The 14,717-nt window shown below is 48.7% G+C and overlaps 1 protein-coding gene across 1 annotated transcript in view; it reads left to right on the plus strand.

Annotated features, from left to right (window-relative positions):
• Positions 1-14,717, plus strand: part of KSR2 (kinase suppressor of ras 2) — a 439,551-nt gene that overhangs the window by 248,395 nt on the left and 176,439 nt on the right. Inside the window, exon 5 of the mRNA XM_052655174.1 lies at positions 4,616-4,800. Coding sequence (XP_052511134.1) covers positions 4,616-4,800 — 185 coding nt within the window. The remainder of the gene's footprint in view (positions 1-4,615; positions 4,801-14,717) is intronic.

Consider the following 14,717-nt stretch of genomic DNA (forward strand, 5'->3'; position numbering starts at 1 on the left):
GTATATTCTCAATCTTGTGCAAATATCACCACTATCCAGTTCTAGAATTTCCCATCAGCTCAAATGGAAACCCCAGACCCATTAAACAGTCATTGCCCATTTACCCTTCTGACCTCAGCCCCAGGCGACCACTAATCTGCTTTCTGTCTCTATAGGTTTTCCTATTCTGAATATTTCCTATAAATGGAATCATCATATGTGTGTGGCCTTTGCATGTGTTTTTTTCACTTAGTTCAAGTTTTGGGGGTTCATCTACATTGTAGCACGAATCAGTATTTCATAATACTGAGTAATAGTCCATTGCCTGGATAGACCACAATTGGTTTATCCATTCACCTGTCTATGGACATTTGAGTTGTTTCCACCTTTTGACTGTTGTGAATGATGCTGCTGTAAACATTGTGTACAGTTTTTGTTTGAACGCCTGTTCTCAGTTCTGTTGGGAATATATCTAGGAGTAGAATTGCTGGGTCAGTAATTCTGTTTACTTGTTGAGGAGTCATCAAACTGTCTTCCACAGTGGCTGCACCATTTTACAGTCCCACCAGCAGTGGACACAGGTTCCAGTTTCTCCACATCCTCACCAACACTTACTGTTTTATGATTTCTTGATTATGGCCATCGTAGTGGGTGTGAAGTGGCATCTCACTGTGGCTTTGATCTGCCTTTCCCTAATGACTGCATAATGCTGGATATCTTTTCATGTGCTTGTCAGTCATTTGTGTACCTTCTTTGGAGAAATGTCAGCTCAAATCCGTTAATCTTTCACTTTTTAATTGGGTTGTCTTTTTTTTACTGTTGTCTAAAAGACTTTTTCGTAAGGCATAACTTCCACTCAGAAGTAAAATGCACAATTTTTGAGTACAGTTTGACGAATTTTGTTTCTCAGTACCACCCAATCAACAAAGAGGACACATCTGGCACCGAGAAGGATTACTGGTTCTGTTTCTAGTCAATAACCTCCCCCCCAAAAAAGCACTCTTCTGGCCTCTGTCACTATGGATCAGTCTTGCCTGTTCTTGAACTTGATGTAAATGGAATCATGAGGGACTCAGCATATGCTCTTCTGTGGCTGGCTTCTTTGGCCCAACACTGTATCTTTGAGAGTCAGCCATATTGTACTATAGCAGTAGTTTCCTCTTTTTCATTGTCATGCAGTTACAGTCAAATATATGAGTATGCTACGATATATTTATCCATTCTGTTATTGATGGACATTGAGAGTGTTCCCAGTGTGTTTGCCCGTATGAACAATGTTGGCATGAACATTCTTACACAGGTCATTCTGTGGACACGGGCAGTCATTTTGGTTAAGGACATAATACCCTGGGGTGAAATTATTGGATCAGAGTATTTGTTCAGTTTCAGTAGATACTGTCAAATTGTTTTCCTAGATGGTTGTACCAATTCACAGTCTCAACAGGATTTTATGAGAATTCTGGTTGCTCTGTAGATATTTGGTGCTGTCACCTCTGTTAGCCACTCTGGTGAGACCTATACGAGAATTTACTTGACATTTTTTTTTTTTAAACCAATGTCTCTTTCTCCATCTCCTTTCTTCTTCCTCATCTGCGTCTTCCTCTTTTTCTCTTTATTTTCCTTTTTCTTCTTTCCCTTCCTCTTCTTCTTTTAATTCTTCTTATTGTATTTTACATAAGGCTGTATACTGGAAATTAACTGCATGAAATTATAGATTTGATGTGCAAAATCAATATTTCAAATTTTAACTATCAAAATACAAACATGATTCCGTGTCTCATCTGAAAGTATTGCCTGTTCATCCACACCTGGGGAAATGCAACTTATGCTGTTTGACTGACTCATTGGTGCCTCTGTTTTTGCCAAGGCCCCCGTTGATTCTTGCCCTGCTCCAGGCATGCTTAAGCCACTAATGAGGGTTGTTGCCTGTGGCCAAGGAACAGAGTGGATTCTCAATAAACACTCTTCCAGCCTTAGGCTTTTCCAAACCTTCCTCTTCCTCTGAGCATTTGAGTCCAGGGTCCCTAAGTACCCCCCACCTCAACTTTCACCCCTTCTCATCCACGAACTGGTGTTATTCTTTGCTTTTTGAAAAGGGTCTTTCTTGGAGGAGACTGACTGCAAAAGATTTAAATGGCCCAATTTGAGAAGGAGGAGCAACTCACACAGCCCCGGGTTAGACCAGAGGGCATTTTTCCTGTTTGGGGAAATGGCTCCTGGATTAGCCCTCTGCCACCCAGGGTGGTGTGTGAGAACGCACGTTTCCGCCTGTCCTCCTGCCATGCCCGAGAGGAGTTTGTCTGTTCCCAGCCCTGTCATTTCCTCCCAGTCGACAGGCCAGATGCTCCAGACCTTGTTAATAAGATGCTGAGGGATTTGGCCATTGAAGGCTTTCGAGTTCAAGGGGACATAGCCCAACCCCTGATGCAGCTGAGGGGCTGTGTGAGCCGGCAGCTCAGCTTAACTCAAGATCCAGCAGACTTTGGGGAGAGGAAATGGTGCAAAGCCCAACCATCAGTTTGGGACTTCCCTCGGCAACCTTTGTGATGAAAGCTCTGAGAGGCAGGTTGGCAAATGGGCATTCATCAGGAGCCTTCTGAGTGCAGAGCTGTCTGCCAGACCCAGGCAGAGATGGCCGAGGCTGGCAAAAGAAAGAAGGTGCATTTCCACCCTCTAGGAGCCCATAGTTGAGAAGTAACTGGGAAGATGTGAATAAACAGTCCTCCTGACTCACAGATCAAATCTGGGCCACAGTCCTTTAGAATTCTCACAAGGTGGAGGATGTTGGTTCCCAGCCTGAGCTGGGGCACATGGACTCAGATGGGAGTCTGTGGGCCCGGCTCTGCCACTGTGGGGTGCCTGCTTTGTGTCTGCACCAACATCCAGCTTAACCTGGTCGTAGTTGCATTAATAGCAGGTAACCTGAACCCTCATTCTGTGCTGCGCCCCGTGTCATGCACATGATCTCATAGAGGTAGTAATATCACGATTTCCTTCTTAGGTAGGTGCTGTGATTTACCCCCATGGTCAGGCGAGGAAACTGAGGCACAGAAAGGTGAGATGTCTTTCCTGAGGTTACAATCAGGACCTGAGCTCCAGTCCTCCCCCAGACCCCAAAGCCTGTGTGAATGTAACTCCTACTCCCTCTGTGCAGACACTTTTTTGAACCTCCACAGCTGGACGCTCATGTGGAATGAAATGCCGCGCCCTTCCCTCCTCTCATCTCCAACCACGGGCAGGGTGAGCCAGAAAAACGCCGCCTGCCATTCTAACAAGAGGCCTTGCTGCCGACCCCTGGAGCGATAATAAGCAAGGCTGCCAGTGCAGGCGCTGCAAGGGGACGACTCTGCAGGCACCGCTAGAACTCCTTAAAGCCTAAGAGCAGCAGACCTCCTGGAGAGGGTGACTTCTAGGCTGCCTGTGTGGGAGGCCTCCACCCTCAAAATTAGCACTCTCCCGCCCTCTGTCCAGAGCTGTGAAAATCTGCAAGGCCAGTTTGCTTTGACCACAGGAGGGCGCCCAACTCCTTGCCACACCTGAACAGGGCACTGGGGTGGGGGGGAGGTGAGGGGGAGAGAAGTGAGGGTAATTTTGGGTGCAGTTTTAAACCTAACTCTTCTCAGCTGATCACATGAGCTCCTGGGGAAGGGCAGAAACATTTCAAAACCAGCCCAAGAGGGACCTTCTATTCAGCTGGGGCTGAGCTAGGGGCTGAGAGTTCCAACAACAGAAATGACAGGGTCCGACCCTCCAAAGAGCGCACAGTCAGGAGAATTCAAACGCCGTATGCTAAGTGTCCATCCAGAGCGATCATTTAACAAGCATTTCATGAGCACCGACTGTGTGTCAGGCTGTGCTGGTTGCCAAAGACAGAAAAACGAAAACAGTACAAAATCATTGCCCTCAAAGAGTCACGTGGGAGTGTGTGTGTGTGTGTGTGTGTGTATGCGTGGGCAAGATTAGTGGGGTCCAACTCTTTGTGACCCCATGAACTGTAGCCCACCAGGCTCCTCTGTTCATGGGATTTCCCAGGCAAGAAAGCTGGAATGGTTGCCATTTCCTAATCCAGGGAATATTCTCCACCCAGGGATTGAACCCGTGTCTCTTAAATTGGCAGGCAAACTCTTTAGCACCGTGCCACCTGGGAAGCCAGACAAAGCCTACAGGAATAAGTTTGCAAAGAAAATAGGAAAGTGCAGACACAGAGATACATAGAGAATACTTTAGAAGGGTGCAGGAGGAGCACCAACCGAAACTAGGAGGAAATGGGGAGTATCAGGGAAGGCTTCCTGGAGGAAGAACACTCAACCCTGGCTGGGATGGACTACGATGTCAAGGAAGGCTTCTTGGAGGAGAGGACAGGAGAGCCAGAGTTATAAACGACATGTGGGGGTCAACCAGGCAAAGGAGGAGTGGGTCTTTCAGGCGATGGGAACAGTATAAGCCTCGGACTGGAGGTGAGGAACAGCACAGACTCCAGTGCGGGGAGCCTAGGGAGAGAACGTGGAAGAGGGCGGCAAGGCCAGGTGGAGATGGGGGGTGGGTGCAGAGTGCTATGGTAGGAGATAGGGCCCCCGGCTGTCTTTGTGTGTGCGTAGGGATACATTCCCCTCTTCTCTTTCTGTCTCCTTTTCAGAGCCAAGAAGAAAAGCAAGCCCTTGAACCTCAAGATCCACAGCAGCGTGGGCAGCTGTGAGAACATCCCCTCCCAGCAGCGCTCCCCGCTGCTGTCCGAGCGCTCCCTCCGCTCCTTCTTCGTGGGACATGCGCCCTTCCTGCCCTCCACCCCTCCCGTGCACTCCGAGGCCAATTTCTCCGCAAGTAAGTCCTCTGCACCCGCGCCCGGGTGGCTGCACCGTCTGCCCTCTGCGCCCAGGGCACGCCCTCTGCTTTTCCTTCCGCGAAAATATACCTCATCCACGCTCCGCCAGCCGCCACCCCTTGCGCCACCCCATGCCCCTTTGGAAATGGTTTCGGAGAAAAGGGGTGTAATTGGGAGGCTGTTGTCACTGGTCCCGTGAGCCTGCAGGTGTGCAGGGATGACAGCAAGAAGCAAGCTTGCAGGACATTAAAGGAAACAGCAGTCTTTTCTCTCCTCTGCTTCTCAGCTGCCGGGTCACAGGATTTTGCCTGGACGCCATGGGCTAAGGCGTCTCTGATTTAATTTTGTAATTTTCTCCCCCGCACCGGTGGATGCGTGTAACCTTTACATCTCCATGATGGATTTGCGTTCACACTGGGCTGAGCGGGGCCTGGGGTGGCTTACATTCTGCTGTCATGAGTTTTGCGGCAAAGTGGTTATTCCTAGGGGCGGAAATGGAACTTTCTGGTGATCAAGGATGAAGTCTCAGAAGGCGTTTAATCTTCTCTGCCCAGAGGCCCGTTGTGCTGAGCAGGCGCAGATGTGGTCAGAGGGGAGCCCCTGAAAAAAGCTCAACCAGTCCTACAGCCAAGACAACTTGGGAACTTGGGAAGAGGAGGGGGTGCTAGAATGTGGAGGAACTAACCACTTGCCCTTAATACAGCCAGACTGTGTCCACGTGTTGCTGCTCTGATAAGTGATAAATGGTGCTCACTGAGTACTAGTATGTGCTAATCAGACACATGTGTGATGTCATTAGTTCTTGCAACAATCAGTGGTACACATGGATTATTCCCATTGTATAGATGAGGAACCGAGAAGGCACTGGCGACCCACTCCAGTACTCTTGCCTGGAAACTCCCATGGATGGAGGAGCCTGGAAGGCTGCAGTCTATGGGGTCGCTAAGAGTTGGACACGACTGAGCGACTTCATTTTCACTCTTCACTTTCATGCATTGGAGAAGGAAACGGCAACCCACTCCAGTGTTCTTGCCTGGAGAATCCCAGGGACGTAGGAGCCTAGTGGGCTGCCGTCTATGGGGTTACACAGACTCAGACACGACTGACGTGACTTAGCAGCTTAGCAGCAGCATAGATGAGAAAATCGAAGCCCAGAGACATCAAAGAATCACCTGAAGTCACACAGCTATGGAGCAGTTGAGTCAGGATTTGAATCCGATTCCTTCTAACTCCAGAGTGTACCAGTTTAACCATCACGCCTGATTTTGTAACCAAGTTCCTCAGATACCCAGCAGGACATTTTTCTCTAAATGTGGGATTCTGTTCTTTATCTTTACATAAAGGTTTTTAAAACTTTTTAGGGAGCCCATGGACCTGTTAAGGATTGGATGCAATCTATTAGTTCTCTCCCTGGAAGACTGCAGATGGAATGTCCAACACAAATGCGTGGAGTCAGGACTGCCAGGTTCAGAAGCTCTGCCTTACCCAGCTGGATGGTTGGCCCAGAGCAGAACTGTGAACTCAGTTTACAGGCCACACATGTGTCTCCTGAGTCCACGGCAGGACTCAGTGGAGGCTTTGGTACCGGAAGAGACTTGTTGGACATCAGGAGAGGCTCCAGAGCCCGGCTTATCTCGGTGCCCAAGGCTACCGGCCCTGAATCAAGCAAACTAAAATAGTGCTCACGACACATGTTGACACCAGAAAGCCAGTTTATCAGTTTTCAAGGGAAATCACTGTCAGAGGGATTAGAGACACTCCATGATGGTGGGTGGGCCTGAGGTGAGCCTGGTCAAGGGAAAGGGGTGATGACATTTGCAGTGAGTATTGGCAGCCGACTGGAGCAGGGTGTCATGGCTCTGGAGGGGGCTGCCTGGGTTCCAGCCCCAGCTCTGTTATTCCTGAGCAGTATGCTGACCTCCAGCAAGTTAAGAGCCTCTCTGAGCCTCAGTTTCCTTAATCTGTGAAATGGGAATAACAATAGCTTCATGTCACAGATGTTTGTGAGGACTGGATGAGCTCATATTTGTCAAGTTGCCTGCACAGTACTTGGCATGCAGTAAGTGCCTCATAATGGCAGTTGGTATTCTGTTGTTTGTTGTCTCCTTCTCCTAGAGTCATTTCCATCCTCTGGATCCATGATTAATTTTGAGGCTGTAGCTAAGTGCCTTTCAGTTTACCCCAGCACCCCCAACCCAACTCCCTTTTGGCCCTAAGAGTGCCTGGAATTTACCTTGGCATGATGCTGGGCACTGCCTCTGGCAGCCATCTGTCTTCAGGCATCACCATCATATGAGAGAATGTCAGCATGGCTGCCTCAGAGGGTTTGACCATAGCCCTGGACTTTAATCCAGCCAGAGGAGAAATATCTCCATCTTACCTTAAAAAAAAAAAAAAAAAAAGCTGTCAGACTTGCACGTTCAGACCCCTGTTTCTTCCAGAGTTTTGCAAGGATTCACCGTAGTTTCCCATTTTCATGCCTGCCCCCATCTCCATCTGGAGGAGACGCTTCCCTGCCTGCCCGTGGGCAGGAGCAGAGTCATCCTGAATTAAAATCAGCTCCCGATACTATGAGGCCCTAGAAGCACAATTTTCTCTCAGTCAGTCCTGGTCCTTGTATGCAGAGAGGCCCCTCCCTGATCTCCCAGGAAGGAAAAAGCTAGCATTTGTGTCTCAGGGAGAGAACAAGTGTGTAACCCAAGTTATTAGCTGGACTCCCATGGACCAGTCCTATTTTCAATGATCCTAACAAATAATAGAAGCAGAGGCAGCCTGGTGGAAGAGGCTCCAGATCAGGAAATGGGAAGCTCTCCACTGGATCTTGGTGTTGTCACCAGTGGCCCGTGTGACCTTTGTCCTTGGCATGTCAGTGGCATTGTCACAGTTCAGATGCATTGCACTCTGGGGGCGGATATCATTATTCCCATGTTACAGATCAGGAAACTGAGGCTCTGAAAGGTGAGTGACCTTGACCACATTATAGATATTGAATCCAAACGCAAACTCTAACCTGCATCCCGTCTTCCTTTCTCTCCCTGGGTCTCAGTTTGCCCAACTGTACAGTAAAAGACTCCATGCAGGTCCATTCCGGAGCTTAGGAACTCTAAGGCTAACCCAGTGAGTATGCAAAGCGGCTTTTCCTAGGCAGATATTTTGACTCACTGAGAATGCCAGTTTGGGAGTCTCTGGGTCAGGGTTGTGGGGAGCACACAGCTGCGGGCACCGGCTCCCCCATACTACTGACAGTCCTGTTCTCACGCCACTCTGAGTTCCAGAGGAGAACTTCTGGCCTCTGGGCCCCAGTGCCAGCCTTCCTCCCCTGACCCGGCTTAGGGAACCTCTGAGGCGGTGTCCCTGCCAGGCTGAGTCCGTCCTCCCGTTTGTCACTGTCAGCTCTGGCTGTGGCTGCGCTGTGAAGGGTGGAGATCCTGCGTCCTGTTATCCCCGATGGTAATGCCGGGAGTCAGCATTAGGAAGACTCTGGCTGCAGAGTGGCCGGGCCTTGGACCCGGGGTGCCCAGCCACCTCGAATGAGCTGCAAGAAGGACTTGACCTCCTTGGGGCTCGCCCTGCTTCCCTGGTCTGGGGATGATGGGCAGGGGAAGGAAGGAGAGTAGAAGGAGTCCTGGCTCCTGAGGAATCCGTCTCTAAGATTAGCCATGGACAAAACACCAGATATCAGACTCTACTGCTCAACATGGAGGATGCAGACCCAGGAGTGAACCTGCTTCTCGGAGGAGTAGAGAACCATCGCTTACCTCTCCATCCTCGTGTATTTATTTACTCCGTGCTGCGTTCATGCATGCCACATTGCCCCTGTATTGTCTCATTGGATGCCTTCCACCCATGGACCATTTTTGGACCAATAAGCTGTGTTTCTATGGCACCTTGGAGGGCATCTCTGACCCCCAGTTGACTCAGTTCAGGTAGCCTCTATGATCCTGATAAAGGAGCTTCTTCAGAATGAAAAAAAAAAATTGCTGCCTACGTGGGAACAGTAATTATTCATCATCATTCAATACCGGATGGTGGAAGTGATTTGGGGATTATAGCAACCAAGTGGTGGCTGACGTACCATTGGGCATATCACTGAACCCCGTGGGTCTATTTCTACCCAGCAAAGATGGTAGCGAGGGTAAAATGAGGAAATCGTGTGAATTTCCTAGCATGGGGGCCAGAACTTAAAGCACCAAGTCTCAATGAAGGGTCGCTTGGGGAGCTCTTGCTGTACATAATGTGATGGAATAGCTTGTAACAATGAGGAAAATGACGATAATAATAGCAGTCGGCATTTATTGCGTGTTGACAATGTCCCAAGCTTCATCAATTCAGGCAAAGCAATTTACTTCTGTTGTTTTGTTTAAGCTTCATAGTCCTCCATCAGGTAGGTATTCTTCAGTTCAGTTCATTTCAGTCTCTCAGTCATGTCTGACTCTTTGCGACCCCATGGACTACAGGCTTCCTATTATGATGCCCATTTTACAGATGAAGAAGCTGGGCCTGAGACATATAAGTCACCGCCCCAAGGTCACAGGCTAGGAAGGGGATTGCTCTCATTCAGAATCCGCCAAATCTGCAACACTGGCGTGTGAAATGGCAACACCTTTTCCACTGAAACTTCTTTGTTAAGCAAGTAGGGAGCTTACCTTGTTCAAGGTTTCTCTCTGGCACCCTTGCCTCGTTGGGAGACTGTGTGATGGGGGCCAGTCTTGCTCCAAGGATGCCTCTTGTTCCACCAGAGCACAGTGCTTGCTCAACGATCAGCACCCACGCTGGCTAGCAGACTGTTACCCACCAGACTCTGGTGTTTATACTCAGGGGATCCATTGTCCCAGGCGGTGGCCATCCCTGTGGGCAGGGGGCAGGCAGTTGCAGAACGCACCCAAAAGATGTCATCTTGAATATCTGTGGTAGGAGATGAGGGGTGATGGGGACTTCTTTTGCCACCTGCAGTTTTGGGGGTGTTTATTAGCTGTCTGGGTGGATACTTCAAGGCAGCAGCTGCCAGAACGAACAAGTGACTGATGATACCTGGACATCCCCATCTTGGCCCTGAACACCAGCTGCAGTTGGATATGAGACCCCAGTCTTATGAAATACTGTCCTTCACCAGGTGTTTGAAGGACAGCATGCCCTCGCCTTGCCCCATCTCACTGTGCCCTCTCATCTCTTTTCCAAGAAGCTCCTGTTCTTTGTTCCAGAGACACAGCAACAGGCAGCTGACCCTCAGCCAAGGGCCTGGCCTCCTGTTCCTTGGAGGGGATGAGTCAGAAGCCCGGTTTGTTAGGGAGGCAGCTGCAGGTAGCAATAAAGTCTGATGAAGCTGAGCTGCGGACTCCCAAGAAACCAGCCACTGGAAGGGTTATAAAGAGACTTGGGATGGGGTGCATTATATAATGGGGTTTAATGAGGCTTGAGGCCAAGGTTCATTACCGCCACCCCCTGGAAGAGGGGAAAGAGGAGTGCGTGCCTTGACAAAATTTGACTGCCTGAACCACATTCTCATCTCAGAATCGAGAGAAATTTTGAGAAATTTGAGTCTGACCTGGCTCAGTGGTGGCATATCCAAGGGGAAGACATGATATCCCATACGAGTGACCCAAAGGACTTTTCTCCCCTAGAGTGAGCCAGCGGAAGTCCTGCTCCCCACACCCCCACCCAGGAGACCCAGGAAGCGCCCATGTCCCATGCCACCTGGCATCTTTGCGGTACTTTAGAAACTGAAGTCCCAGCAGGTTGCTAACACTTACTGACCATCTGCCACTTGCCAGGCAGGTGCTGCTATAGGTGCTTTATAGGCTCTATATGCACCTGGGAACAAGTGAAATGGTACAGAAAGGTTCATAATGAGGACTTTTGTCCCTCGCATCCTCCCTCTCCCAGTCTTGCTTTTAAAAAATGCTTTCCGTGTCTGCTGCTGCTGCTGGACTCACACAATTTAAGCTAGGTTATAACCGCTTTGTTGTTCTCAAATCATGTCTCAGACTAGCACCATCCCAAAGCTTGTGAGAAATGCAAATTCTTACTCTTCTCCTTCCAGACCCACTGAATCAGCACCCCTGGGGAGGGTCCAGACTTCTGTATTTTCACCAGCCCTTCAGAATAGTGCAGCCCTATTCTGCACTTGAACATTTGAGATCACTTGATTATATCTCTCTCTCTTTTTGGGGAAATAGTTTCAAGCTTACAGAAGAGTTGCAAAAACAATACAAAGGTTTCCTGTACCCCCTTAGCTCAGAGTCATTAGTTTTTATCATTTCTTTACATTTGCTTCTTCTCTCCAATCCCTGCCCGCCAACCTCAGTTTCTCTTTCCCTCTCTCCCTCCCTCTCTCTCTTTCTCTCCTTTCTGTGGACCATTTGAGACTAGGTTGCATATTCTCTTACATAACCACACGTAGTTACCAGATTTAGTAAACTTGATATTGAATCAAGACTTTGATTTGACCATCTTCCAATTTCAGCAATTTGTCTCATTAGCATCCTTTATAGCATTTTTTTTTTTTTCTGGTGCAGGATCCAATCTGAGGTCACATACTACATTTAGCTGTTTTGTTGACCTTGAACAGTTCTTTACCCCTTGTCATTTTGACTTTGACATTTTCGAAGAGTAGAAACCAGCCACATAACAGAATGTCCCTCAGTTTAGGTTTGTCTGTTGTTTCCCTGTGGTTAGACTTGGGCTGTGCAGCTTTGGTGGGACTTCTACGCAAGTGGTGCTGTGTTTTACTTAGTGCAGCCCTATTCTCTGTGGGCCAGGGCTGCAAGACCTTTAGCTTAAAAAAAAAAACAAAAAAACACAAAAAAACAGTCTGAGACCATGACGTTGATGAGAAAGCTCCAAATCTTAAAATCTAATCACCCAGTGAAAAATCTTTCAACTGTGTGTGAACCAGTTTAAATAGTCCCACAAGCTTGTGAGTCCTACTTGGTCCTGGGTTTCCCAGTTTTTAACCTCTGTTCTAGAATCATGGAGGTCGGAACAGGTAGGTGCCTCAAAAATAACCAAGTCCAAGCCCTCGTTTTTACAGATGTAGAAAATGAGACCAGAGAGTGGAAGGGACTTGCCCAGGGTTACAGAGCTAGGTTTGGACCCAGGTCTCCTGATGCCCAGCTGATGGTTCTCTCTGTTACATCAAGATGGTTGGAAAACTGAAGCTCCATAAAGTTTTGTGCTGAAAGTGCCCCAGAGGAAGGAAACAGGGCCTTTGATTAAAAGGCAATGTATTTTGTATGTATGGAGGGCTGGTGATGTGTGTGTGGGGTGTGTGTGTGTGTAGGTGGATATGTACGTTTTATGCAAGGCCACTATTGGGTTTTTATCAACTCCTTCTCTGATGTGCCCATGTATTTTGTAATTCCTGCCCTAGCACAAACAGTTTGGGCTCAGCATGCAGTGTGGACAACCTTAGACCTTTTGTTATGATTGCTCCCACCAGGAACTATGGCAGCAAAAATTGGTTGGTAAGTGGTTGGCACTTGGAACTGGGTGGGGGAGTCATTTGTGCCTCTTGGAGTGAGTCCTGATCCTCAGTCAGGTGCACATTGTCAGCATGGACATCCTATTCCTGTGTCTGATTGTGCCTTTGTCCCACCAACAACCCCTCCTGCACAAATAAAAATTTTTGAACAGACAGTACCATTTTTTAGCATGTGCTTTGTGGCCAGCATTGTGAGTCTATAGCTACCCAGGATCTTGAAGGTAAAGTAGAGAAGATTCTGCTTGTTGCCCTTCAGAGCTGCTGAGCTGGATGGTTTTGGCATCACTGAGGTAGGAGCTGAAGTTGCTAGACTTCAATGCAGTCTTTGCATTTTATGGATGGTTTTCCTGACCAGAGAAACAGGTGTCCAAGCAAAATTCTGCCAAAAACTATTTTGTTAATCAGAAAATAAGCAGGTCTTTATTGCTTCATAATAGTGGTTGTACGGACATATGGCTTTGTTACAAGTGACAGTAAACAAACGAGCTTTTTTTTTTTTTTTTGACTGTGAAAGTGATTTATTGGTGCATGTAAGTGAAAAGTCCAGGGGTTGTGTGAGCTTCAGGAATGGCTAGATCTAGGGGCTCAGTTCATGTCGGGACTCTGTATCTCTCAGCTCTGCTCCTCTCCAGGGTGGCTTCACTTTTAGGCTTTTTGTGGTGACTATATGGCCTCAGAAGTTCCAGTCCCTTCCCTCTTCTGGTCCATAGTAAAGGAGTGAGATTGTTTAAGTCTGAGATTCACTGAGTCAACCAGCATGTGCTCACCTCTGAACCAATCAGTGGAGTCAGGGAAATGGGGTGGAAACTTAACTCGTTTAATCCTGAGCTGTGATTTTTACTTTGGGACTTAGAAATGGAATCTTTTTGCCTAAAAAGGGAACATGAATGCTGGGGAAGCTGACAACCAGTGCCCATTAGAGTAGAAATGAGCAACAATGGTCCCTGTCCTCAAAAGCTTTGAGGAGAATCTTTCTGGCCAAATTAGTTCATGATCCAAGTTAGTGGGGCCTTGTCTCCACTACTGCACAGAAAGCTCTTTCCTATTTCTGAGGGTCTCCCTTGGGCTGTAGTTCTCAGTGATCCCCGGCAAGGAGTTTCTTTTCTATCCCTCTGACACTCCTGTGGTGGGGTCTCCAGGAAGCACACAGCCTGTCAGGGAAGGTTAACCCATGGTTTCAGGTGGAGACTCAGCTCCACTCACAATTTGAAGCCATAGCATCTTGGCATTAGCCAGGCATGGGATGGAGAGTTGGACAAACCTGGGTTTGAATCTCATCTCTGCCATTTATTACCTAACATCTCTGAGCCTCAGTTTCCCCATCTTTAGGAAGGACCTAATAGGCCTTGCTCATGGAGTAGTTATTAGGATTTGAAATAAAAGGAAGCTGAGCACTGTGCCTGTTGCTTAGATCTGTTTTGCTGTGGTCGTCAATACTATCATATAGGGTCTGGGTTTCAGTCAGCTCTGATCCTCCCTGGTTTCTGCTGGACATCGGTACAGACCACCCCTGCCACCCACACCACACCTGAATGGAACCATTGGTACTGACTGAATGCCGGACGAGTGAAGTGTGATACTGAGCAACTTAGTCCTTGTGGGCTTTTCTGGTCCTTGTGCCCATACCTGCCTTAAATGACATGTCCTTTGCTAATTCTAGTAACAGAAGGTTTTCTTTGCACAGACATAGAGTCCACTCTTCTCATCCCCAGGACTGTGCTCCCGGACTCCCCTCCTGATGACCTTTTCCGTCACTCACATGACACACAGGCTGTCCTGTTCTAGGATGGAGCTCTGATAACTCTGATCTTCCTCCTGGACATTTTGTCCGTTACTCCTTTTGAGTGGGGCTTCCCAGGTGGTTCAGCGGTAGAGTCTGCCTGTTAGTGCGGGAGATGCAGGAGACATGGCTTCAATCCCTGGGTCAGGAAGATCCCCTGGGAAAGGAAATGGCAACCCACCCCAGTATTCTTGTCTGAACAATCCCATGGGCAGAGGAGCCTGGCAGGCCACAGTCCATGGGGTCATGAAGAGTTGGACACGACCTAGTAACTGACCATGTACACACTCCTCCTCAACGGGGAGCGCCGCCCTTCTCCAGAGACCAGGCTGCCTCCTGGGCCTCAGGCGGCAACCGCCCCACCCCTGCTGGCCTGGGCGCACCGTCTTCCTGGTCATGGGTGCACGCCCTGGTTTGAATGCCCCACCCCACCCAGCGTCCAGGCTGGATCTGGGCACCTGTGTTTCATTCCAGGCACATTCTTCTCAGCTCTGTCCGAGACCCCTGTTAAAGCGAATCTCCCCTCGGCTGAAAGTCAGGGCATCACCAGGCAGGTGTGGTGGACACGGTGGTGCCCCCAGCTCCTCCCTTCTGTTTTCTCTCCTCCCTCTCTTTCTCCATCCTGCCTGTCTCTCTGGATTGGTCAGCCTCTTTTT

The sequence above is a fragment of the Budorcas taxicolor genome, chromosome 17, assembly GCF_023091745.1.
Source record: "Budorcas taxicolor isolate Tak-1 chromosome 17, Takin1.1, whole genome shotgun sequence".
NCBI lineage: Eukaryota > Metazoa > Chordata > Mammalia > Artiodactyla > Bovidae > Budorcas > Budorcas taxicolor.